Genomic DNA, 26,781 nt, shown 5'->3' on the forward strand with positions numbered 1-26,781 from the left:
CCCACCCAACGCAGGGCCCGTACAGGGCCTGAAATGCCACTTCCTGAGAAGCTTTGCCCAATCCCTCCCTCCAGCCTGTGTGCGGGCTGAGTTTTGTGCTGTCCTGGCCGGTGGCGCCCACGTCGGATCAGCTCCCAGTGCGGGACCCATGTTCTTCACGCAGCGTCCCGACCCCTCCCTGCATCTGTGGCACTTGACTCGGACTAAGAATAAAGTAACTGTTGAGTTGTGTAGCTGAATCACTTCCCGAAAGGAAGCAGTATGAAAACGGGGGAGATCTGGTATTTGCACCCAAGGTGTCTGTCTACCCAAGGGGGACCCGGTGGCTCCAAAGAGGAGCCCGTGGGACTCTGGGGGCGTGTCATCTGGTGCTGAGTTATTGCCAGTCAGAAGGGCTCCCCAAACACTGTCCCCTGCCCGGCAGCCCCTGAGTGTGTGCTCAAGGCTCTCAGAAGAAACTGTTGGTGAGAGTTGGGCCTGCTTGAGCATTCTCTAAAACAGAAGGCTTTAAAAAGAGATGATGGACATATGTCTTACACCAAAATTCTAATTACCTTCTTCTGTGCAGATAGGAGCACCTGCTCTCCCACTGAGTGAGTGAGCCTGGTGAGTGGACAGGGGGTTCCCTTTTGAGACTCCAGGAAGTTTTGCTGGCTCGAACTTTCTCAGAATTAGTAGTGTAGAAAGCAAAATGAGTTTCACCATCACCGGGGGCTTTAGAAGTGCAGATACTGAGTGAAGGAAATAGCTGTGGCACGCAAGAAAATCGTGTTTCAAGGTAAAAAGCCCTGTCTGAAAGGGGAATCAAAGCAGATTAACTCAACAAGCACTTTTGGGTACCTGTTTCGTGTCTGCTGGTCTTTAGTTGCCTCCTTGATTTTTCCCAGTTTACAAAGAACTTAAATCAGATTTTCCAACCCTCGATTGCCACACTGTTTGTAGTCCAGCTTAGACTCACTTATTAAAAATGAAATTAGGGTGCCTGGGTGGCTCAGTCGTTAAGTGTCTGCCTTCAGCTCAGGTCATGATCCCAGGATCCTGGGATCAAGCCCCGTGTGGGGCTCCCTGCTCAGCGGGGAGCCTGCTTCTCCCTCTGCCTCTGCCGCTCCCCCTGCTTATGCTGTGTCTCTCTCTCTCTCAAATAAATGAATAAAATCTTTAAAAATAGATAAAGAAATAAAATAATGGGTAACATGTCTTTGAATTCAAGCAACTAGTATTGGAAGCCTCAGGCAGTAGCTATTCCGTAAACTCTGAGGCTGTGCACGACAGTCGAGGGTTTAGATGGCTGTCCGGTCTTTCTGAAGAGCTAATTGTCGGTCGAGCTCTTAGGGCAACATGGAACCACAAAGGTGAACATGGGAACCGTGAGGATATAGTGAAATGTATGATTTGCCTGCTTAGTGGAAACTGTCAAATATATATATATAAAAGAACAGCACCATGTGCAAGTTGCTGTTTTTGTGGGTTACCTGGTCCAAATGGAAGGATGCCCCAAGAGTGCCCCGTGCCTGGCCTCTCTGCCCATCAGCTCGCGGCCAGCCTCCCTCCACCTGTCCACCCCCACAGCTCCCCACCCTGGATTACTTGGAAGTGAAGCTGAGACAATGTATCATTTAATCCATATGTATTTTAATTAAGTTATGTTTAAATGGAGAGGGTGGAGGCAAAGAAACAGCGACTCTATTGTTCAGCCTGCCAAGTAAAAGATGGAAGGAATCAGGCGAATGGGTAGTTCCGGGGACAGGAAAGAAGGCGCCCAGCTCTCCACAGCAGTGTCAGAAGCCAGCTTGTGTCTTCCAGGCTTTGGAGGACATGTGCTCACAAGGCCGCCCCCCGGGGGTCTGAGTGCATCTCGCGCCACAGCCCTGTGGATTTCGTCTTGGAAAATATTACCTGCTGTTTCCCAAGGCCACAAAAGGCCTTTGAATCATCCGTCAGTGTTTCTCAACTCTGGGTTACATAAGAATCACCCAAGATTTTTCAAAAACATGCCACCTGGGCCTCGCCGCTGATGGGTTGGATCAGAGTCCCCGGGTGGGATCACAGTCCCCGGGTGGGGTGTGGGGAACCCTGCTCACACACTCTCCTAGGCGATCCTGATGCCCCCCCACCCCAGGGAAGACCCCTAGAGCCCCACCCTTGCAGTTTAAGTGGGGAGCTGCGGGAAGGAACTGCGAGGGAACACACGCTAGTGGTGCCCAGGGTGGAAACGCATGGCCAGCATGTTTTTCTGTGACCACAGAGGTTTGCCAGTCTTAAGATGGGGGATGTGATGATCTGGACCCCATTTAAGATCGCTTTTGCCATGATTTACCCCCAGCAGCGCATGGGCTGTGGCTCCAATGCCCCTCCTCCAGGTCACAGAGCTGGCCTGAGTGCCATGTCCCTCCGCCCCAGAGAGGGAAGCAGGGCCCAGGACTCCCTACCTGGCCTCCTCAGCACCCAGAAATAGCTCACACACCCCCTAAGGCCACAATATCCTGTGGAGGGCATCAGGCACCCAGGTCTCATGTCCAGGTTCCAGGCAGTAAGACTTTGAATGCACCCCCCCCCACCAGTGCCCATGCAGAGGTCCTGGGGTTGCCATTCACCTCTTCCTGCAGGTTTTCCACGATCAGGCCAACACTAACCTGAGTTCTTCCAGACATGGACTTGACCCTCCTAGTCTTCTGCAACCCTGAGCCCAGCGGTGGGCCCTCTTCCGGGAGCCCCCGGGGAGGGGTGGTGAGTCTGGGGCAGCCCCAGGAAACCACCCTCAAGCAGTGTTTTCTACTTCCATTCCTTCCACCTTCAGGAAACTATCAGGATGTGCTCTACCAAAGTAGGGAGAAAACCGAGGAATGGAAGACTGGGGACAGAGAGCCTGGCCCCGGGAGAGAGGATGGGGGGCCTGTGGGGAGGCAGCCCGGCCAGCCTGCGGCAGGAGCTCAGAACACAGGTCGTCACAGGTCATGAACACAGAGCAACTGACCACGTCCTACAGTGTTTGGAACATGAAGACAGAACACCCACCATGTGCCTGGCCCACTTCTCTGTCCTCTTCTGTCCATTCCCTGGAGCAGTGAGCGCCTCACTTTCTAAGCACCTAAGCACACGGACTTCAGCCTCTGGCAGCCAGTGCAAGTCTGGAGGCGGAAAGGCCAGAGCAGTCCACTCCCTTCTGAGCATCTTGCAGCCGGACAGGCAGTACCTAATTCACATGGTGCCCCACCACGTGCCTCCGGGGGGCCCCCGGGGAACCCCAAGGAGACTGAAGCCAGACCTGTGGCGACTGGCCATCCGATGGGGCATGAGGGCCCTACAAAGTGAGGTTTGGACGTGCTCGGCTTTTTGAAACGAAACTGTAGGTTCCGCAGATCCACACATACGTAAGACCAAGTGCAGAGAGTCAGACAAAGGCAGCTACCACATGATTTCACTTGTATGTAGAATCTAAAAAACAGAAATAGATTCCTAAATGCAGAGAAGAAACTGATGGTTTGGGTGAAGGCGATCAACAGCACAAACTTTCAGTTACCAATAAGTTGTGGAAATGCAACACACAGCATGGGCAATACAGTCAACAACATCGTTAACAACATCGTGCAATGGCCGAGGCTGAGCATTGTGGAACGTATAGAATCCTCGAATCTGTGTTCTACGCCTGAAATGAATATAACATTGTATGTCAACTATTTTAAAAACGTCTTCTAATTAAAAGATTTTGGGGCACCTGGGTGGTGTCTGACTCTTGGTTTCGGCTCAGGTCATGATCTCAGGGTCGTGAGATGGAGCCCCGCCTCAGCAAGGACTCTGCTTGAGATTCTGTCTCCGGCTCCTTGTGCTCCTCCTTGCTCACTCACGCTCTCTCTCTCAGATAAATAAATCTTAAAAAAATTTCTTGATAGTTGTTGGAAGAAATTCCCTGAATGAATAAATAAGAAACATTTGCAGTGATTTAGAAGATACTGTGTTCCTCCCTCCTCAAAATGATTTTGATTTCTGCTTTCCTCAGAGATCTCAATAAAAGTTTCATGAAGAACTTCAAAAAAAGAAAGATCCACAACAGTTGGGATAATGGTCCCCTGTGGGGAGGGCGGCTCAGGGGTCCTCTGTGGGGCGTGTTCTGCTTCGTTCTTTTTTTGTCCACTTTATTGAGGCAGAGACGCATCCAGAAAGCTGTACGTATTTGTATACGACTTGATGAGGTTGGAGATAAGTACCCACCTGTGAAACCATTGCAACAGTCAGTGCCATAAATCTGTCATCACCTCCCGCCCTCTTAATTAATTTCCTTATTTGTGATAAGAACACTTGACATAAGATGTCCCGTCCTTCTGAATTTGTAAGCAGACGGCACAGGATAGTTAATAAGCACGGGCGCTGCGTAACAGCATCGTCGTTCTCATGGTGGGACGCAGACTTTGTCCCCTTGACTGGCATCCCCCGTGCCCCCACCCTCGCTCTGTTTCTGTTAAGATTCTTTAAGCTGTGTGTGTACATTTTCCGTGCTTTCCTGTATTTATGACATATTTCACAACGAAAAAAGGGATTCGGAGATTGCTTTTGGGAAAAACAACATGGCCAAGTGGGCTGAGGCGGGTGATTATCAGGCTTTAAGTCACGGAGCCAACTTTCCGTGTGCGGGGAACACCTCAGCCCAGCAGAGAGCAAAAGTAGGATTGGCAGAGCAGGGCCCCGGCCGGCCCTGACTCACGGAGCAGATGCGCTCGCCCGCAGGGGATCGTATGGTGTGGACACGTGCGGGCCTGCCTGCTGCGCAAGATGAGATCTCTGCGAGAGTCGTTTCAGCTCAAACAAGGCCTTTGTCTCCTCGCTTTTCTGCTTTTCCTTCCCCTGCAGCCACGTCAGGTGTTTGCAGAGCCCATATGCCTTCGAGCTTTGCCCCCGTGGGCCCTCACGGGGCCTTGGTTTCGGGGCAGAGGAGCTGGAGGGGCCGTGTGCTCAGCAGGACAGGGTGGGCGGCACGTGCAGGAGCCCTTCTGGCCTTCGCCTGGCAGGTCACAAAGCTCAAAAGGAGGAGACACTTTGGGAATCATCTCAGGTCTCCAACCATGAAGGATTTCCAGTCTCTTTCTACCTGTGGGGCCTGTCACAGGTTCCCACAGCAGATGAAAATCAGCCAAGTTCACCAGGGGGAGGCCTCCTGATTTGGCAGCAGCCACCGTTGCCTGGAATTAGAAACTGAAGGGCAGAAACCTAACTGGGAGGAGAGGTTTCACTCATTTGTTCAACAAATATTTATTGACTGGCAGCTGTGAGCCGGGCTGGGTGCCGGTTGCTGGCGGGTACTGCTCTGAGCAAAACCCAAGTCCCCACCTGCCCCATGGCCTCCCCTGGGGGTGACCCGAGCACACACAGCACGCCGAGCGGGGGCAGGGGCAGAGCGGGCAGGGGCTGCAGGGGCCTAGCGTGCTGCCGTGCACGGACGGGTTGGACAAGGGAGTGTGCACTGGGCAGCAGAAACCACGGGGCCTTCTCTGTGTGGGCTCTGAGTGTGACCTCCGACCCAGCCCCATGCTGCCTCAGAGACTAGGGGCCCCCCAGTCTAGGGAGGAAAAGCTGTCCACCTATTCCTGGAGTTCCACCAGCTTTGTCATCAGAAGTGTGAAAAATAGTGACGCCTGGGCAGCCTGCCCCTGGTTGTTGTGCAGCCCCCCAAGGGGCTCGGGGCGGCCGGGTCGGGGGTCCTGTGTTTGTCTGTCCCACCCATGCCCCCAGAGGCCTCTGCACCTGTCACTCCTGTCGGCCTGTAGCCGAGTTTTAACCCATTCAGTTCTCTCAGTACTGGGCGGGAAGTGTCACTGTTGTCCCCGCTTAGCAGAGGAGGAAAGACCCCGAAGCGCACAAGGAGTTGGCTACAGCCAGCCGGGCAGCCGGGCAAGTCTCACCCGCTGAAGATCCCTTTCTTCAAGGAAATAAAGCACAATTATGGGAAGTTTAAAGGTCTAGGGTTTAAATAATAGCCCAAGTGTAGTCACAAGGCAGAGTGGTGACTCATCAAAGGAGAGGGCTCAAGTCCTCGGAAGTCCCGGCTGTGGGTCAGCTCAACGAAGGGGAGTCCGGGGCCGGGCTGAGTGACCAGCTTGGGAGCGGGAGGGTGCCGTCATACCTGCGCGGAGGACTCTGTGCCATTTATTTTTCTGTGGCTACAGGAATTCTAGAAATTGACGGGAAGGTGGCAAAAGGGTATTCGAGCCATCCATAATCCCATTCTCAAAGACCACCACTGTAAACATTTTTCAAACGTTTGTCCCCAAACGTTGTGCCTCCTTGGATGGGTTGGGTGGTCTTGTCCCCAATTAGAGGTTAGTGTCACTTCCCCATGAAGTCGGTCTCGTGTTCCTGCCCTGCCCAGCCCAGCCCCCTGCCTGCTTTCCTACAATCATTCCAGGAGAAAGGGCCTCGGGACAAATCCGTCTGCCTCGCCCCTTACCTGGAGGCACTGCTGACAGGGACACTCTTGGGAAGGTCACCCACAGCTCTGCAGGCTGGCCTGACCGCCTGCCAGGCCGGTCCGATTTTTGGGACATCCCCTTCTTGAAGCTTGACCTCCGAAGCCATGTGAGGCTGATGGCCAGCAGAGCACACTGGGCAGGTCACTCGAGTTCATGGAGTTTCTTTTTTGTCTGTTTTTTATTTCATTTTTTAAAAGATTTTATTTATTTGAGTGAGAGCACGAGAAGGGGAAGCAGCAGAGCTGCTGAGCAGGGAGCCTGATGTGGGGCTTGATCCCAGGACCCTGAGATCATGACCTGAGCTGAAGGCAGACACTTCACTGACTGAGCCACCCAGACACCCCTGTTTTGTTTTTCTTAATCTTCTCCTTTGCCGTCAGTGAAAACACCCAGGACTTTCCCACGTGTGCTGCTCCATGTGATCTGTCTCCGTCCGCTCCAGCCACGACAGAGAGACACACACTGGATGGCTTCAATGACTGAGGCTACTAGTCACCATGCTGGATGCTGGGAATCCAGGACCAAGGAGGCGGCAGGGCCGGCTTCATGTTGAGGCTAGAGGTGGCTGCCTCCTTGCCATGGGGCCCACGGCCTCCTCTCTGTGCTCTGGCACCTCCTCTCTAATTTGGGCACGGCTCCCACCTTGGGGCCCTGATACCACCACGATGGGGCCAGGGCTCCAACCCTGAATGCTGAGGACACACACATTCGGTCTCTGACCCCGAATGATTTTGTGGACCAACTGTCTTCATCAAGAAGGGGTGAGGGCTGCCAACCAGCTTCCCAGGACCCCATTTTGGGATTGTCCCCTCGTGCCATGCTCCCTGCATCCCCAAACCACTTGGCAGCCCAGTAAAGGTGAGCTCGCTATGCTTCAACAGGAGCGTGGGGGATGCGAGGAGCTGTAACCACGCAGAGCAGGTGTGAGTAGGATGGCCTCAGAGAGAGATGTGCACTTGAAGAAGATAAAGCAGACCCGAGTTTGCGGGGCGCTCTTCTAGAAGGACACGTGCGGCCACATGAAAACGTGTGTATGTGTGTCCCAGGGTGCGGGCTGTTATGAGAACCCCAGTTCTGTCGCTCGTGGGGCTCACCGTACTCCAGCATGACTTTATCGTCAATACTGGCGTCCACCATGACCCTGTGGCCAGCCAGGTCCCATTCTGAGGCCTGGGGCTCGAGCCTGTGTTTCTGGGGACACAGTTCAAAGCTCCAGCACACGGCCGGGGCTCGTCCTAGCACCTTGCACAGGGCCATGCCTGCGAGCGGCCTGAGGCTTATGCTTCTCTAGCGTCAGGCCCTCGGCCCCAGGAACAGGGAGGGGACATCGCCAGCCTTCAGTGCCCGGCCTCCTGCCCCCTCTGGGGGGCCCAGGTCCCCATCGTGCAGGAACCTTCCCAGGTCTGCCTCAAGGTCTTCTCTGTCCCCAGGAGACTCCGTCAACCAGGGACGGATGGGAGTCGGTGAACATACTCGCTCCCTCACCCCACATGGGGACCTTTAAAACACTCTGTTCTTGTAAACATGGACCCAGAAGAAGACACAGAACCAATGTAGGGCTGCACAAATTGCTCCCACAGCAGGGCTGCCGAGACAAGTCCACCCTGGCTCCCAGGGCCACCTCTGTCCTTTCCTGATGCCAGTTCCTGTCTTCCGGGGTCACCCTCCAAACGCTGTGTGTACCCACATTCTTGCCTCAGGTCAGCCTCCAGAGAAGCCCCGCATCAGGCAGTGGGTGAAGAAAGGCATCGGGTGAGCCCCGAGGGCAGGGAAGGAAGGGGCCTGACAGAGGTCCAGGATTGGGAGGCCCTGCAGCCACGCGGTCCTGAGTGTGTGCGGGGCAGAAAGCAGCCACTGTGGCTGGAACATGCCCGTGCATGGGGGAGCCGAGACTGCATCCCGCAGGGCGTCACGATCCTGTCCGTGCACGTGTGTGTTTGGGCGTGTGCTTGCCCGCACGTGTGGGAGTGGCATGGAGGCAAGGGCACGGTGAGAGGCCGCTCCTCCCATGTCACCACCCATCCCACCCCACGGCCACCAGCACATCCACACCCACGCACACATTCATGGCCAGCCGTGGCTGGAAAACCCAATCTCATGGGGCCCGAGACATGGTCCAAGGACAAGTGTCTACTCAAATCCAGTACTTGGAAAACCTGTGAATTACCAGGATCTAGCCCTGAGATCTCCGTGTCACAGCTCAGGCCCCAGAGCCCTGGCAGTGGACGGAGCAGCAGACAGAGCGCGGCCAGGACTGTCCCCCACGCTCCCCTCTGATCCCTGTCCAGCGCCCAGCTACTCTTGCCAAAACCAGGCCTCCCACAGAGTGTCTTTCGTGGTATTGATGGCCGTGAGGAGTTGTGCTTGTTTTAGAGAAGAGACACCCCAGCCACATTCATAGAAAGTGGAGTGGGGTGCTCTAGGGTGGCGGGAAGGCGGTTCAGTGGGTGTTGCTGCTCCATTTTGTAGGGCGAGCCTGTTCTGAGGGTTGGCCAAATAGCAATGCGAATGTTCCTAACACCACTGAACTGCGCCCTTAGAAAACTCCTACAAGAGTTTGGGCAGCACGCAGGAACTGCTATGGTTTGAAACAATCGTGGTGACAGTTTCAGCACCTTGGTGTTCCAAGTGGCAGCCCGAGCCATCCCAAGGAAACCCATGCAGTGACTGTGCCTTTACCCGACCATCCCACAAGCCATCCCAGCAGCCTGGGAGGTAGACTGATGGATGGGGAAGCCACTCGGAGAAGTTAGTTAACCTGACGTGGGCATACAGGCTCGAAGCTCCTGTTTTTCTTCCCCATTGCTGTCTGAGATGTGTCGAGGTGACACGGTGTCCTTTGAGTGCCACCAAACACTGGTGACCTGGCCGGGGTCCCTCCCTGGGGTTCTGCCCTGGGCCCTGGAGCTGGGTCTGCAGCTGAGTTATATAATCCTGGCCAAGGGAACTGGGCGTTTGCTGGCCTTTCTTGTTGGCAAGCTAGATCCAGGTTTTGCCTGCTTTTTCTAGAATGGCCGCGGGACGGTCTCTGCCAGAGCTGCGTTGTTTGGAAAACCGTGTGCTTCTGAGCCAGCTCGTAAAACTGTTTGGTTAGATGTGTGTGCGCCAGGCCATAGGAGCATTCTTGGGAGAACGCTTGAGGAGTTCTCAGGCCACCCCCTGCCCAGCCCACACTCCCACCCTGCCCAGAGCCCTGCAGTCCCGGGAGTGGCGGACCTGATCCTGTCTTTGAAAACTTCAGGTGTCAAACTAATTAGGGAAAGGGCTGCAAATTCAAGAAAAATGTCACAGACTTTGAATTTGTTTCCTCGGTTGCAAAATGAGGATACCAGTGTGAGGGCTGACAGCATGTGGAGGGAGCAACCTGTGCCTGCTCCCACCCCCCCCACCCCCAGCCCACAGCCCTTCAGCTCTGTCAGCCCCCCTCCACCGCGCCCCCTCCCCACCCCGGGCAGGATTCTCTGGAAATTAGCAGCTCCCGTGCACCCAACGGCCTTCACGCAGACAAGTAGTTTGGCTTGCTAACATGTGATTCTGTGAAGCGGTGAAGATCGCCCTATACCCTGCTCACATTAGTGTGCTCAGCAAACCTGCCCAGAGCCAGGTCCGCCAGGGTCTGGAGCAACGCCACTGATTTCCTGAGAAGCGCAGCCAGGTGCCTGAGCTGGCTTCGGGGACAGCCCGTGGCGTTCGCTGGGTCTCCCTGGAAGGAGACGGGATGCCTGGTGAGCGGGTGGGACCCTGCCCTCAGCCCGAAGAGCATTCCTCCCAGCCAGACCCAGGGTTCCGGCTGGATGGCCCAGCACCCTCTGTCCACATGGTAACTGAGAGAGGCTCTTTGGGCAGGTCAGGAGAGGGAAGGCTGGAGCTGGAAACATGCTGGTCAGAGCCTCAGAGGGCATGCTGGCCGACCTGATGCAGGGTGCCAAACTTCGGCTGTCATCCTCCTCTAACCAGGGTTAAGATCACGCACTTTACATTGAGCTAAAAGGACAACGATGGCTACATTCCAATAGGGTGGAGATCTTCCTAGTGTGTGATCCCACATCTCTGCTCCGTCAACAGAGGAGTGGGCGGAATGCGTGAGACCACCCAGCACCCCCGGACCCAAGGGACCGTGGAGGTTTGGGTTTTGCTTGGGCCCGTCCTGTGATCCAGGACCCTCAGGTGGAAGCACATAGTACCTGTCAGGCTGAGAAGGGAGACACCCCCTTGTGCCAAAATTTCTCCGCTGCTACCTGGGAGGGAAATGTGGGGCCTGAGCCACTAACCCGACACAGGACTGTCCCGTTCCCTCTGTGACAAATGGTTCGCTCCCCTGGGTCTCCTTCAGCCCTTCTCGATGGCCTGTTTCAGCCGCTGTCGGAGGGAGATCGCAGAGCCCTCCCTGGATTAGCAAACTGCCGGTCCACGGAGATTTAGAACCCAACACCGACGGCCACACAGTTCTTCTAGGCCGTTCCCACAGAGCTTCCTTCCTCTTCCTTTTCGAGGGTTTCCGACACAAGGATGTGGGCTGTGAACACGCCGTTTTTGTTTGTGTGGGTTCTGCCCTGAGGAGAAAACGCCAGTCGTGTACCCCAGGTCCAGGAGGGGGGCCCGTGACGGACAGCAGCTCAGGCCGGGGCCCGACCCCTTGCTCTGGGTCTTGCGCGCTGAATCTCAGCAGCCTCTGGTCACAGCCGCCGGCCCAGCGGCACTGGCGCTTTTACTTGTGGGCGTCGGGACAGGCTTCCCTCCGCTGGGCTGTCGGGAGTGTCGTGACTCATGGGCCACTCTAGAGCGGACTTGGCAACTACAGAGCCCGCCTTTTCTCAGATGCTGCGCCCATTCTCCTTTTCCCTCAACCATGTCATTAACTTTCCAGTGAAGCACGCCGGCCTCACCTGACCTGCACGTCCTGCCCGTTCTCCCCATCCTCCCCATCGGGGCGGCCCCGGGACACTGCCGCCTTCCTCGTCCGCAGCCTCCACGCTGTGGGCCGCACTGCCCTCCCCCCACCCCTGCCCCCCGCCCCCCACCCCCGTCTCTGAGAGGGTCTTCCTATTTAAGGCCCTGGGGTTTCTGAAGGGGTGTTATCAGGGCCTGCTGGCCCATCCTTGCTTCATTCCACATGACTAAGTTTAGCTCCTGGGAGACTTTCCCAGCAAGACAAGCTACAACACATTTCGTTGTCCAAACACGGAGCCTCCAAGTCAGCCGGGCAGGTGGAGGAGCGGGAGCGCGTCTCTTGGGCCATTTCTTCCTGAGCCAGCGCGCAGGGTCCCTCCCTGGCCAGCCCGGCAGGGGGTACACGGCGACCTGCAGGGCAGGTGTGGCTTCCGAGGCTGCCGCGCACCCTCCCCTCACCCGGAGCCACACGGGACTCCCCTGTTGTAGGCAGCGAGTCCATCACTGATTGCGGATTCCACACGCAATCCTAGCACTGGGGCACTGGGACCCCGTTTTGTCTGCATCCTCACTGCCTAATGCAATGCCTGGCAGCGCGCCTGTGGAGTGAAGAAGTAAATGCATTTTTGCTGTGAATTTAAGCATTGATGTTCCATAGTAGAGTTTAGAAGGGCCCTTCGCTCAGCTTCTGCTCGGGTGCGGGGTTCTCCCGAGGCCCTCGCGTCCCCGGTGCTCAGAGCCCTGGCAGCCGGCTCCGTGCCGGTCAGCATCTGCTGGGTCCTCACGCTGCACGCCGTGATGAGGTGCTGGGCACAGTCACATAGGTAAGAGCCATGCCCTCATTAAAGCGGCTGGGGTAAACATTGACCCTTTCTGGCCGGGCTTGTTTGCAAAGGCGCAAATTTGTCAGCATCGGGAGCCTCGCCTGTAGCAGGGGAGCCGGTGGGCCCTGCCCCTCCACCACGGCCACCCCCCGAAGAGGACGTGGGTGCAAAGAAGAATCTGAGGAAGCCTAGGATGGCATGGACTTTGGTCTCTCCGACTAAGCCTCTTTTGTAACATGTTCTATAAAAAGCCAAACTCTAAAAAGAAAACATCAAACTTTTAGATCGTTAGAAGTCAGACCCCAGAGATGCAGCCTGACCTGCAGGCTCACAGGAGGAGGTCGCGCAGGCACTGAGGGAACGCGTTCTTTCCCATGCCCGTCCCTGCCGGGCTCGGACTTCTGGCCTCTGGCTCTGGCGTTCCGCGGGTCCGAGCTGCAGCTGCGGCCCCTACAGCTCACTCAGCGTGGCCTTGGGCCATGTGACTTATCTCGCCGAGCCTGTCTTCCCCTGTCCACGATGAGGACAGTAACAATGCTATCTCCATCTAGAAGGATTGAGGGTAAGGTAGCACAGGCTCAGCAGACGGCAGGGGTTCTCAGCAAACGTCCAGTTTTCAGTACACCACTCTCCAAGGTTAGCCACCTGCCCTCCAGCTTCTTCTTTGTTCTGCACGTGGTTCTCTGCTTATTCCGGGCTTACTGACCCTGCTGGTCTGGCAGACAGAAGTAAAGATCTTTCCTGCCCTTCAGGAGTGAGCGCCTCATGGGGAAACAAGCTGCGAATTTATAAACAGTATGTGGGGCCACAGGATCATTTGGAGAGTCCAAAAGAGTGGCACTTGACCTGCTGGGGAGTGGGGATGGGCAGCAGAGGGCTGGCGTGAGCTCTGAGGATGAGCCAAGCAGACCAGGAGAAAAGGAGATGTAGGCTGAAGGGAGTTATGCAAAGCCACAGAAGGTTTTCTCACGCCCAACCCTGGTGCTCTGGAGGCGTCGAGGCCCAGCCTTCTTACCACCCCCAGAGTCCTAGGTCTCTCTTTGGAGAAGTCACTGCCAGGGACAGAAACAATGGGCTGAATTGGCAGCTGGGCGCCGGACTGGTCAGGAGACCTGCCACCTGAATGAGAACTGTGGTAATGTGACTGCCCACAGCAGGTTTGGGGAAGGAGGACTGCGCTCACCATGGCCCCACAGTAACAGGGCTCAGGGAAGGCCGAGCTGGATGGGGAGTCGAGAGGTGTCGGCATTTCTGCGGTGCGTGAAGCCAGTGGCTCGAGTTCTGCAGGCAAGGAGAGTGGGAGGCCTGCCTGCCAGAGAACACAGTCGACTTAATGCCACACATCCATGGGTGTGTTTCACAGACACTGTCTTACTGAGCGAGCATATCTGAATTGTGAAATCGGTTATCACTCTGAACCACTCATGCAATGGGTCTTTAAGCAATAGTTCTGATCCTAGGAATTTTCCCAGGCAAGAGGACCAGGAAGGGAATGCAAAGTACTTTGGGGATGAAACAAGGTCTGCACAGCAAGTTTGCCAGTCTTTCCGAGACGGAGGATGCAGTCCAGCTGGTGGTGACAGGGTGCTTGAGGGTGGGCCACCTGGGTGGCTCAGTCGGTTAAGTGTCTGCCTTCGGCTCAGGTCATGATCCCAGCGTCCTGGGATCCAGTCCCCCATTGAGTCCAGGGAGCCTGCTGCTCCCTCTGCCCCTGCTTGTGCTCTGACAAATAAATAAATCAAGTCTTTAAAGAAAAGGGGGGGGTGTGCTTGAGGGTTGGTGTTGTGTACAAACTATAGACTACTTGATTTTTTGATACCACATGTTCTTTTTAAAATACTTCACCATGGGGCGTCTGAGTGGCTCAGTCGGTTAAGGCGTCTGTCTGACTCTCGATTTTGGCTCAGGTCATGACCTCAGCGTCATGAGATCCAGCCCCTAGTCGGGCTCCCCATTGGGTGTGGAGCCTGCTTGGCATTCTCTCTCCCTCTAATAAAAAAAAAAAAAAATGAAAAAATAAAATACTTCACCATGTCACGCTCCATTTACCCCAGTGACAGTTCAGCCCAGGGTACTGGCCGCGTGAAGCCAGCTGTCCCCCGTCAGACCACACCCCCATTCTGCTGCAATAAAATGACATGGAGTCCTCTCCGTGGAGAGTCGCTGCATCTGAAAAAGAAGTTCAATGTTGGACGTGATTGAACGCAATAAGTCCTTTATTTATTTATGAGGCTCTGCAAGATTCAGGAGTGTGTCATCTCAGTTCCACATACAATAGTAAAAATTAAAACTTCAGCTTACAGAGAAAGATATTTCCAGATCTTTTTGGGGGGGCATTTTAAAGTAAACTCACCCCAGTACCATATTAGATAAAGACAGTAAGTATGAAAATGTGATAAATACTACCTTAATAGCTCAGTTTATTAGCAGTTTTAATAAAGTACAACTTTACAGTGAAAATAATGTACTAGAAATAGTTTTAAAGCTCTTTTATGATATGCTTACAAAATGTCAGACGTCAGGGAAACTGTCCTCAACATGATGATGCGACGTACACACTCCGTGAGAGCAAAGCTGAACGCAGGCTGGACAGGCTGACGTGGGAAGCTGGGGAAGCTCCGGGGACCGCGGGGCTCACGCTCAGGACCTGCACGAGGAGCTTCTCCGCTTCGCCAGGCTTCCATTAATAACGCAGGAAGCCCACTTTCCAGCCACTGTGACGCTCCACAGAGGAATTTCTGTAGCCATAAGGACCTTCACTCCAGTTCCACCTTGCCTTTTTGATGCCGCTTCATTCTCGAGTAGGGACTTATGGTGTCATCCGTCACGAAGTCATACAGTACTTTTATCCACGAGTTGTAGTGGGGCAGGTTGTCATAGTACTCAGCGGCGATCTTCCTCACCTGCAAGGCCAAACGCGCAGCAAGAATGAGTGCTGGCGGAGTCCGATCGGACGTGACCGACGAACGCTGGACACAAACACTGAGAAACACCTTCCTCTCTCCCCAAACACTCATATGTAAGAGCAGCAGAGGAGGGATTCCAGCAGAAAGCAGTATAACAGTGACATATACTCCACCCTCTAGGACCACAGACTCTCCCATCAAGCTCTGAATGGTGCATTTTATTACTTTTTTTAAAGATTTTATTTATTTATTTGAGACAGCATGCGAGAGAGCAGCAGATGCAGAGGGAGAAGCAGACTCCCCGCTGAGCAGGGATCCCGATGCGGGGCTCAATCCCAGGACCCTGAGATCATGACCTGAGCTGAAGGCAGACGCCTCGCCATCTGAGCCGCCCAGGTGCCCCTGAATGGTGCATTTCAAACAGCTGAGCTATCTATGCAAGTTGTATCTTAATAAAGCTGTTACAAGAAACCCTGTCACACACACCTATTAACATCGTGCACTGTAACTCCTGCAGTATAATGATCCAATAAATACCAGGGATTTGCCGAGGACACAGGACAGAATGCTCCCTGATGCACACGTGACAGGAAGAGCCGTTAAGGGAAGTCCAGAGCTCTGAGGACACCTATCAGCCCAGCTCAGAACTGAGACAGCAGGAAGTGGGTAGTAACGGAACAGACACTGCTGACCGTGGGCCTTACAACAAGTGATGTCTGAAGCAAACAAGTTCTCAGACTGGGGACTGTTTGAGAAACCCTGTGAGATGGGGATGCCTGGGTGGCTCAGTCAGTTAAGCGTCTGCCTTCGGCTCAGGTCATGATCCGAGGGTCCTGGGATCAAGTCCCACACTGGGCTTCCGACTCAGCGGGGAGTCTGCTTTTCCCTCTCCCTCTGACCCTCCCCCCGCTTGTGCTATCTCTCTCTCCCCCTCTCTCTCTCAAATAAATAAAATCTTTCTTAAAAAATTTTAAAAAGAAAGGAAGAAAGGAAGAAGGGAAGAAAGGAAGAAAGGAAGAAAGGAAGAAAGAGAAAGGAAGAAAGGAAGAAAGGAAGAAAGGAAGAAAGGAAGAAAGAAAGAAAGAAAGAAAGAAAGAAAGAAAGAAAGAAACCTGTAAGTTCGGGTACAGCTGACCCTTGAACAACACGGTCTAAACCACGTGAGTCCACGTATATATACAGGGACATGTTTTCAGTAAACACAGTGCAGTCCTGTAAATCTGTCTTCTCTCATTTTCTTTTCTCGAGCTTACCTCACTGTAAGAACACCATATATGACACATACAACATACAAAATACGTGTTATTCAACTGCTTACATCATCGGTTCGGCTTCCAGTTGTTACATTTTGGGGCTGTCAGAAGTCACATGTGGATTTTCAACTCTGTGGGGAGTTGGCATCCCAACCCGTGTTGTTCACAGATCAACTCTGTGGTTAATGTTGAAAACGGATTTTGTTCAAAGGGCAACCAGCTTTGTATCCTCTTTAAAAAGTAAGTGGACATTCACTTCCTGAGGGAAGAGGCGAACAAGGCCTCCCCTGTCGTCAGGCATGTGCACGGGTGGTGACACAAGGCACATTACACCTGCTTTCAAACTTGGCTCCTGGTTTTTCGCCAAACATTTTATTTTGAAAAATGTGACCCCTACAGAAAAGTTGGAAGAGCAGTAGAACAGACACCTCCATGCCCTTTAGCCAGGCCCACGAACTACCACTGAGAGTCACTTTCTCTCTCGGCATAGGCGTACACCATATAATATGCTTTCTCTGCTGAGCCTTTTGACAGTAAGTTACAGACATGTGCCAGCTCACCCCTAGTGTTCCACCCCAGTATTCACCCCTACCTCCTACAAAGACATTCTCCCACAAAACCATCATACTGTTTTCACACCCAAGAAAGTTAACATCAACGCAATATTCTTTATGATGCACTACGATTTAAAGCTTCCCTACCGACCCAGTGTCCTCTCTAGATGCTTCTTTCCTCAAGTGGGAATCCAGTCAATAATCAGAGGTCACCTTAGTTCTCATGTTGTGTTTGTAATCAGTCATAATAGTTAAAAACTTACGAGGAAATCCATAAAATTCGATTGGGTAGATATGATGGCATAAAATATTTGGCAACAGTTAGCTCCCATGGGGCACCTGGGTGGCTCAGTTGGTTAAGTGTCTGCCTTCAGCTCAGGTCACGATCCCAGGGTTCTGGGATTGAGCCCCTCGTTGGGCTCCCTGCTCAGTGGGGAGCCTGCTTCTCCCTCTGCCCCTCCCCCACTTGTGCTTGTTCATGCTGTGTCAAATAAATAAAATCTTAAAAAAAAAAAAATAGCTCCCTTACATCATAGCTTAAAAAATCAAGAAAAATTAGTATTACTTTTCATACATATTCCCCTTTTTAGAATTTTGGAAACATTTTTTGGTAATAAACTGTAAAAGCCACCCATTTTGAGGAAGGGAAGTCTAATAAAAGAATTTACTAGAAAGATAAGTGAAGTTACGAAGGTGGGCCTTTGCAGAGGACGGAAGGATGGGATCAAAGTGTGTTCTTTGACGTCCTCCACGAACAATACACTCACATCTGCCGTGCGGGGAACAGGCAGTCCCTGCCTGCAGAAAGTTTGCCGCCCTGGAAACCGTTCATTTACCGTGCAGGCCAATTACGTGGGACGTCTGCATCTCCCAACAAGGCAGCACATAAATCTTAGCTGAGCCCATCAGATTAACAGCGATGAAACCTACGTGAACTTGTGCTCACTTCACGCAGGGACTCCCTTCTCAATCTCTGACTTAGTTTGTAAGTCGGCAGATCTGGACCCCTGAGGGACTCAAGAGTGCACACTCGGGACGCACACTTGACGTTTGCTTTGACAAGCAGCTTAGAAGGGCAAAATACACTAGATCCCTTTTGTTTTATTATTTTAAGGTTTTATTTATTTATTTGAGAGAGAGGGAGAAGCAGACTCCTCACTGAGCACAGAGCCCAAGGGGAGAAGGGTGGGGCTCGATCCCAGGACCCTGGGATCATGACCTGAGCTGAAGGCAGACACTTAACCAACTGAGCCACCCAGGCGCCCCCATTAGATTCCTTTTACAGTGGGCAAGCTGAGACTGATTTTGGTCATACAACCATTAGAAACTGGAATATATTTCAAACCTCTTTACTTACCAGTGGAAGGCTTTTTCCAGGAATGTTGGGGAAGTCATGGTGCTCGTTATGGTAACCCACATTGAAGGTGAGCAGATTCAGAGGCCCGTAATACGAGTAGGTTTCATGTCCCTTGAGGAACATGTAATGTTCGGCTATAAAATGTCCAGAAATCGGGTGCAAACCTAGCCCAAGTAAGGATGCTGCCAACATGTAGACCAAAGATTTAATTCCCAAGACGTAGTAAATTATAATGTCAAAAGTGACCTGGATCACAGTATTAATAATTTCCAGGTAAGAAATTGGTTTGGGGTTGATGAACAGAGGTCGAAAAGCATAGAAGAGGGGCTGAAGGACAACCCATATAAACTTTCTGAAAGTGGTACAGAAAAACCAGCCTTCAAAATCAGTGGGGATGTCCACATCGATGCCATCACCCCCAAGGTAGCGATGGTGGTCCATGTGATACCTCTTAAAGGAAACTGAATAGGGAACGCCAATGGGAAGATTAGCGAATATTCCAAACCAGCGATTCCACATAGCTCTGTAGTGGCCAAAGGCACTATTGTGGGAAACCTCGTGAATAGCCAGAGTCACGGAGTGGTTAACACAGCTGCCGAAGGCGTACGCCCAAAACATGACCCACTTCCAGTCCAGGTCCTTCACTAAGTAGAACGCAGCCAGCTGAGTGAGAACCATCATGCTTATAATCCAGATCAAGTTGGGATCAGGTTTCATCAAGGACTTTATCTCTGGATACTTTGCTGTGAAGAAAAACAAACAAACCAGGAACTGAGAAGAGCACACACTAGTTCTGCAATTAGAATTAAATCAACACCCATTAAATTAACACATTAATTAATTTTTTTGTCCCAATCATGATATGCCTTCCATGAGAGACTTTAACCACTACAGGGAGGAATATATTCCAATAGTAAAGTTACTGCATACCATGTCACAACAAATTTGTGCAGGAAAAATTAGCCTCAAAATCCAGACTCTCCACGCGAACAGACAGAAAATCACAAATGAGTAAAGATTTCATGTTACCCAATTCCCTTTTCAGCCCTAACAGTTCTTTGTATATAAAATTTCTAAGTTTTGCAAAGTTGAGATCACAGAATGATAAATATATTCTAGTGTCTGGCAGAATGTACGACACATGTATATACTTACGTGTAATGTATATGCAACGTACTTACACACTCACGTACGATATATAGTTGTTACAGAGGACACATACTTAGATTTTATCATTTCCTTTATAATGACTGAATCACTTCTAGTTGCCAGTTGTTAACTTCTACCCACTTCCCTATTTCTAGACTTTCCGATAGCTAAGATTTTTGCCAGTGTGGCCTTCTGACAGTCATCAGGAAATCAGGATAATGTGTGAGAACTGCACACTGCTAATTTGTGAGATTCTTATTTGCGCTGTTGAATCTACATGCAGCTATCCAAGTACGAGGAAAAAGACCAAGAGCAAAAACTGCATTTCAGGCAAGTGTCCTATAAGGGCAAATGCAGACTGTTCTCTGGATCTTACCCCCCAGCCCACAAGAGGGAGGCCCAGGTGTGATGAGTGCCTTTGGTGTTATGTGTTGCTGAGTACGTTTGACCCAGGACAGCAAGTGGAAGAAGGACCTTCTTGAGCTAGGTCATTTGGAATGTTTTTGAAAAGATAAAGAAGGGAAGAGACAAGCTTCATCCTCTTTTCTCTACATGTGAAAGGAGGAATTCAACCAAAGCTTACACTGCAAGGCAGGCTGCTGAGTCCAGCTTTCCACATGCCACATGAGGGTGGTGCTGGCCCCAAGTGGATGACTCCCCATTCTCTCTCTCCACTCTCGAACTATTAATCTTCGTTGATTTAGTTCATTTTATCAAATGTTAACAATTTTGTAGGCAATAGACCAAAAAAAAAGTAACCCTACAGCCTAGAAATGAATTTGTCTAACACTAATTTTCCTATCAAGTCATTCATTAAAATATGAGCATTTAGGGAGTAATTCTCCAACAACAGAATAACAACTGTTCAATTAATTGGTGGATAAGAAATAATTCCTTGAAGAATTCATTCAGTAAATACTAATTCTATGTATTTCTGTTTAGACAGAGCTCCAGCATCTTTACCTTATTTAAAACTTGTTAAATTGACACATCTGACAAAGGATAGAAGGCAATACACATTTTATAGGTATTCTAAAATGATGAAACTCACATGCCTTATCCTCTCAGACAAATCAAGTTACTCCAGTTCTGTACCAAATGTCTGCAAAGCTTATTTTAGTACATAAAAATCAATACTACAAGGGGTACCGATATAATTAAATAGGGAAAGAAGAGTTTTTGCAACAAATGGTACTGGTTATCAACGTGCAAAAGGATGAAGATGGACCCCTTCCTCACACCGTACACAAAAAATAACTCAAAACAGATCACAGACCTCAATACAAGAAAACTATAACACTCTTATAAGAAAACAGAAGTAAATCTCCATAACCTTCGTGGTTTCTTAGATACTATACCAAAACCATAAGTGACAAATGGCCAAGAACACATGAGAGATGCTCGACATTATCAGTCATTAGGAAGACGCAAACTGAAACCAAAATGAGATGCCACTTCACACATGCTAGAATGGTTACAATGCCAAAGACAGGCAGTAACCAGGTTATGAAGAAACCAGAACCCACGCATGCTGCTGGTGACAATGTAAAATGGTGCAGCTGGTTTGGAAGAATCTGGCTGTTCCTCAAAATGCTAAACACAGAGCTATCAATGACCCAGAATTCCACTCCTCGGCAGCTATCCAAGGGGAATGGAAACACATCCGTCTAATAACTTCCATGTGAGGGTTCATAGCAGCATTATTCGTAACAGTCATAAGGAGAAAGCAACCCCACAACTGAGCAACTGAAGAAGGAATAAATGAAATGTGGAATAGCCATACAGTGGACTATTACTTGGCTGATAAAAGGAATAAAATACTGACATACTTCAACATAAATGAACCTTGAAAACATGGTAAGGGAAAGAAGCCAGTCACAAAAGACCAAGGATTGTATAATTTCATTTATAAGAAATGTACAGAATAGGGGCACCTGGGTTAAGCGTCTGCCTTCGGCTCAGGTCATGATCTCACACTCCTGGGACTGAGCCCTGTTGAGCTCCCTGCTCAGTGGGGAGTCTTTCTCCCTTTGCCTCTGCCCCTCCCCCTGCTCATGCTCTCTCTCTCAAATAAAATAAAATATTAAAAAATGTCCAGAGTAGGTAAATCTACAGAGACAGATTAGTGGTTGCCTAGGGCCGAGGAGTGGGACTGGGGAACACAGGAACTGCTTTTGAGTATGGGGTTTCTTTCTGGGGTGACAAAAATGTTCTAAAACTTAGACTACACAACTGTGTGAACACACTAAGGAACAGTGAATTATACACTTTAAATAGGTGAGTTTTACAGTTCGTGAATTGTATTGTAATGAAGCTGTTAAAAAACGCGTTTCCCTGTGGATGTATAGCACTCAAAGGAGCATTTCTTGTGCTGCATTATTTGACCCACTAATAATGGCCTCGTTCCTAGCCTTCATTAAGGAGGTCATTTATTTTTTTTCTTTTATTTTTTGATTTATTTTTTCTTTAGAGAGGCGGGTGGGACAGAGGGAGGCAGAGAATCTTAAGCAGGCTCCACACCAGTGTGGAGCCCAACAAGGGGGCTCGATCTCACAACCCAGATGAACCTGTGCTGAAATCAAGAGTCAGATGCTCAACCTACTGAGCCACCCAGACGCCCCTTGAGTAAATGCCTTTTAAATGAACTTCTAATATAACTCCAAATATACATTTAGCATACAGATGTCAGCTGTTAAAAAACATATCCATGTTCTCTCATGGCTCTCTCTCCCCCCAAAACCCAACCAACTGCAGGAATATCTCATTATCATTTAACTATTCTCATCTTTCCTGAGGTTATTCCATCTGCACTCCTGAAATGGGATACTGAGCAGTATTTGCACCTGTGTGGAAAAGGACTGTATTTTCATTGAGGAATCTGTCATCCTTTACTTTCCAAGTGAAGTGATTCAGTGATGTCAAGTGTGTGGGAAAAGGCTCATTGTCAGGATAAGCATCAGTAAGCACCTTCTCACTTCCTTGATTATCTGAATATTAAATCCATGGCTAAGTTCCAGTATTGAGGCATTGAGTTTTTACAAGGTGGACCAAATTGTTCTTACGGGGCATGTTGATTGTCTAAGGCACAGATCAAAGGTATCATACGCTGTCTCTCCTGTGTAAGTGATTCGCAAAATATACATTTTAATTAAAAACAGAAAGCACACATCCAATAACCAAAGTCTCTTAAAAGGCTATCCTGAATAGCAGCTTTAAAGATTCAAGCACCAATTTACTGACTCCACTTTTTAAAATCCATTTTAATTGGACCTGCTAACTCCTATTTGTAAAAGCATGAAATTTCTAGCTCTAGACACCCCAGCAAAAATCAGGGCCTGGCTTTGTCTGCTCACTGGGCAAATGGATGTTGAGAAGAAAAGCTAGCTAAGGACTTTGTGAGAAATCATTCCTCCTATTCGACTTAGCACCCATTGGTTCCCTGATTTTTTCAAGGAGGTGGAGAGCATCTGCCTCGGAGGCCATGTAACCCCTGTGACCCTCCTCTTTACCTACTCATCGTCGTTAAAGTGGGGATACAGCGGACTAGTTACTGCGATCGCCGAGCGGGGTCGTGTCTGTAACCCACTCAGCACAATGCCCGGACCCCGGCGTCAGGAGCGGCCTGGAAGCAGCTCCAGGCAGTTGAGCGCCCCTCCACCCGCAGGGCCGGCCGAGGCCTAGCGAGCCTGGGCCAGGGGCCCAGAATGAGCAGTCGGGGAGCAGCCGGCTAAGCTCGGCCGATCTTCCGTGCACTGGTCCTCGCGGCCGCCGAGCGGGAAGGATGGGGCACACACGCGGGTCCGGCCTCCCGGCGCCCCGGTCTCGCAGCCCCCCGCCGCCGCCCCGGGCCAAGCCCGCTCGCGGACGTCCGCCCCCGGGAGCGCGAACGCGCGGGGCCCACAGGCCCAAGACCACGCCCTGCCCCGCACCCGCCGGCGCCCGCGCTCCCGGGACCCGTGCCGGAGGGTCTCCGAGCCGCAGGACCAGCCCCGGCGCGCCGGGAAGCCCCCGCCCGCCGGAAACCCCCCGGGACGACGCCGCCGGGACCCCCGCCCACCCGAGAGCCCCCTCCCTGCCGGGAACCCCCCGGACCTCCCCGCCGGGACTCCCGCCCCCTCCCCGGGAGCCCCCACCGGCTCTTAACGGGCCGCGGACGCCCGGGCGCCAGGCCGACGCGGAGAGCGCGCCCCGGCGGCGGGAGGCCGTGCGCACATAACGGGGCGCGGGCCCGGCCTCACCCAGGATCTCCTGGCGCCGACTGGCGTGGGGCTGGTCCGTGTAGACCCACTCGAAGTCTTCTCGCGCAACGCGGTTCCCCATGGCGGCGGCTGGCGGACCCGCTCCGGCTCTCTCTTCCGGCCCAGCTCCTCCGAGGCGGCTGCGGCGGCTGCTCCCGGTGAAGACGGAGGCCGGGGCCCCGCCCCCGCCCCGCCCCGCCCCGCCCCGCCGGCCCATTGGTCCCGCCCCCACAGCCCCCGCCCCTCCGGCCCAGTGGTTCGCCCCAGGGTCTGGTCGCGCTGGCCCCACCCCTTTGGCCCCGCCCCCGTGACATCAGCGTCGGTGGAAAGAACGGGCGGGCTGTCCCACCGCCCGCTCGAGCCGCGGAGCAGTCCAGCTGTTGAGCTGTGCAGAGTGGGTCCGTGACGGCGCCTCTCGGCTGCTGTAGGAAGCGGAACCTCAGGCGGAGGAGGGCGCGCAGCCGCTGGAGGTTAGGAGAGAAGTCACCGTCGCTGAGAGGGAAGGCACGGGGACCTGGTGTCCCGGCCGCCCCGCCCCGTCATGGACAGTCGAGGCCACAGCCTCTTCTGCGAGGGCCATCTGTTCCAAAATTAGTCACTACTTCTCCTTTACAAAAGGAACTTTAGCTAAAACTACAAAGAGGAAGATATTGTTACGACAGGAGAGAGCCGCCGGCAAGGAGCCTGGGCTCCGATCCAGGTCACCGCCGCACCTGGTCTTGGGGTGGACCGTGGGCGCCTGGGCCTCCCGGCGCCGGCGCGCCCGTGTCCCCGCGCGGGAGCCTGAACCCGAGGAGGCGCTGGACCTGAGCCAGCTGCCCCCGGAGCTGCTTCTGCTGGTGCTGAGCCACGTGCCCCCGCGCACGCTGCTGGCGTGCTGCCGCCGGGTGTGGCGTGGCTGGCGCGCCCTGGTGGACAGCCAGGCCTTGTGGCTGCGCATCTTGGCCCGGGAGCAGGTCGCCGTGCTGCTGCTCATCCGCAGCTGCCTGCCCACCGCCCGAGACGAGAGGCCCTTTCTCCTGAGCCGCCTGTGCGAGCTCCGACCAATCGGACGCAACCTCATCCGCAACCCTTGAGGCCGGGAAGGCCTCCAGAATTGGACGGTGCAGCACGGCGGGGACGGCTGGGTGGTGGAGGTAAACCTGTCACCGGTGCCTGGGGCCTCCTCGCAGACCTGCTTCGTGTCTTCCTACAGTTGGTGTAACAAAAAGCAGGTCTTGGACGTGGAGGAGGAGGGTTTGTGGCCAGAGCTGCTAGATAGGGGCAGGATTGAAATTTGTGTGTCTGACTGGTGGGGAGCCCGAGACGACTGTGGCTGTGAGTACGGACTCCGTGTCCAGCTTCTAGATGCCAGGCAGAACGTCCTGGATGAATTCTCTGTTTCACCGGATCCCATCCACGTCTGCTTTCAGGTCACCCACGTGTTCTCCAACTTCAGGATGGGCGTGTGCTTTGTGTCTTTTGAACACTGGGGCCAGGACGCGCAGTCCTGGGCTGGTCACTATGGAGCTCGTGTCACCAACTCCAGCATAGTCCTGCGAGCCCAGCTGTCTTAGTCGAGGGCTGTCCTTGCAAAACAGCCTGACTGGTGCCTTCCTGGGCTTGGGACCATTGGCCAGGACTCCTCGTTAACCAAGGACATGACCTCCCTGGCATCCTGGGTACTCCAAGATCTCTTCGAGGGTCCTGCTGGGCCCCCTCTTCAGGTTCTGCAAACTACTAGAAGAGAGTTTTTCCTTCAGAGCTCCGTACTGCTGTTACAGGGCAGTCCTGCCCCTGTTGGTGCGATGCTGGTGCTGGAGGGGCTCTTTGTCCTCCCCCCAGAGGCCCTCTGCTCAGCCCCAGTCCCCTCAGCCCCTGTCTCCTCTCCTTTCTGCCTCAGGGACTTTATTGGTCCCTTTAGAGAAGGCCTCTCATCTCTGAAGTGGAATCTCGTCCTTATGGCTGGGAAAATTCCAGCCACCTTGGGTGGCAAACTTAATATCCAGCAGCTTTAAAGCTGCGACCAGGTCTCACAGCTGAAAGCCAACTAGCTCAAAAACGTTTGTAGATCCTCAAGGACCCCAGTGATTGTGTGGTGTATAAAATTATTTTTTTAGCCTGGGTGGCTCGGTCAGTTAAGCATCTGTCTTTGGCTCATCTCATGATCCCGGGGTCCTGGAATGGAGCCCGCATCAGGCTCCCTGCTCGGCGGGATGTCTGCTTCTTTCTCTGCCTCTCTCTATGCCCCTCCCTCACCCCAACTCATGTGCTCTCTGTCTAAAATAAATAGAATGTTTTTTAGATTCTTTTTTATTTTGAAATTTTCTGCAAACACTGAGAGAATAATACATCAGCAACAACTATCTGCCAATCTCACATAATTTATTATTTTGCCAAAAAACCCAAAACCACAAAATCTTCCAGCATCCCACCTAGCAGACAAAAGAGCTCTGAGTGGCACAAACTGTGGCTTCAGACCCTGGGGGTGTGCCGGGTCTTCTAGCCAGAATTGTGCGGGCTCCGGTCAGGTCCCCTTCCTGGGTTGGGTAGTCCCCTCTGCTGGTGAGGACCCAGGGCTGAAGGTCCCCTCCCAACATCAGGAGGTCCCCTCGCTGGTGGGGACCCGGGGCTGAAGGTCCCTGTCCCGCATCAGGGGTCCCCTTCCTGGTAGGGATTTGGGCTGAAGGATCCCTTCCTGCGTCGGAGGGGTCGCTTCCCTGGTGGGGACCTGGGGCTGAAGGATCTCTCCCCACATCAGGAGGTCCCGCTGCTGGTGGGGACCCAGGACTGAAGGTCCCTCCCTGTGTCGGGAGGATCCCTCACTGGTGGGGACCCAAGGCTGAAGGATACCTCCCCGTGGTCAGGGGTCCCCTCCCTGGTGCAGACCAGGAGTTCCAGACCCAGGGGCTGAAGGTCACCTTTTGGGAGAGGTGATCCTGCAGTTGGGTTGGGTGTTAGGTCTCGGTTTGCTGACTGGGACTCAGCAGAACCGATTCCGTCTGTGGCCTTGTCTCTTTTTTAACAATTCTCCCACTTTCGATCCTATGTTCAGCCTACCTGAGGATGTGATCAAAATTTAAGGCACTGGTGGGGTGCCTGGGGGACTTACTCAGTGAAGCGTCTGCCTTCAGCTCAGGTCATGATCCCAGGGTCCTGGGATTGAGTCC

The 26,781-nt window shown here is 52.7% G+C and overlaps 2 protein-coding genes across 2 annotated transcripts; one reads left to right on the forward strand and one right to left on the reverse strand.

Moving 5' to 3' along the window:
* Positions 1-14,373: 14,373 nt before the first annotated feature.
* On the reverse strand, positions 14,374-23,814 carry DEGS1 (delta 4-desaturase, sphingolipid 1). The gene is made up of 3 exons (XM_026509488.4): positions 23,633-23,814; positions 18,246-18,988; positions 14,374-15,078 (listed from the first exon to the last, which is right to left on the reverse strand). Exons 1-3 carry the CDS (start codon positions 23,712-23,714, stop codon positions 14,932-14,934), a joined length of 972 nt encoding a protein of 323 aa, XP_026365273.1. The 5' UTR covers positions 23,715-23,814; the 3' UTR covers positions 14,374-14,931.
* On the forward strand, positions 23,713-25,281 carry LOC113262628 (F-box only protein 27-like). Its single transcript, XM_044387799.3, is given in 2 exon segments — positions 23,713-23,790; positions 24,061-25,281. Coding segments are annotated over 2 exon segments (1,206 nt in total). The 3' UTR covers positions 25,189-25,281.
* Positions 25,282-26,781: the final 1,500 nt, after the last annotated feature.

This window comes from Ursus arctos, unplaced genomic scaffold (genome assembly GCF_023065955.2).
Source record: "Ursus arctos isolate Adak ecotype North America unplaced genomic scaffold, UrsArc2.0 scaffold_2, whole genome shotgun sequence".
NCBI classification, from domain to species: domain Eukaryota; kingdom Metazoa; phylum Chordata; class Mammalia; order Carnivora; family Ursidae; genus Ursus; species Ursus arctos.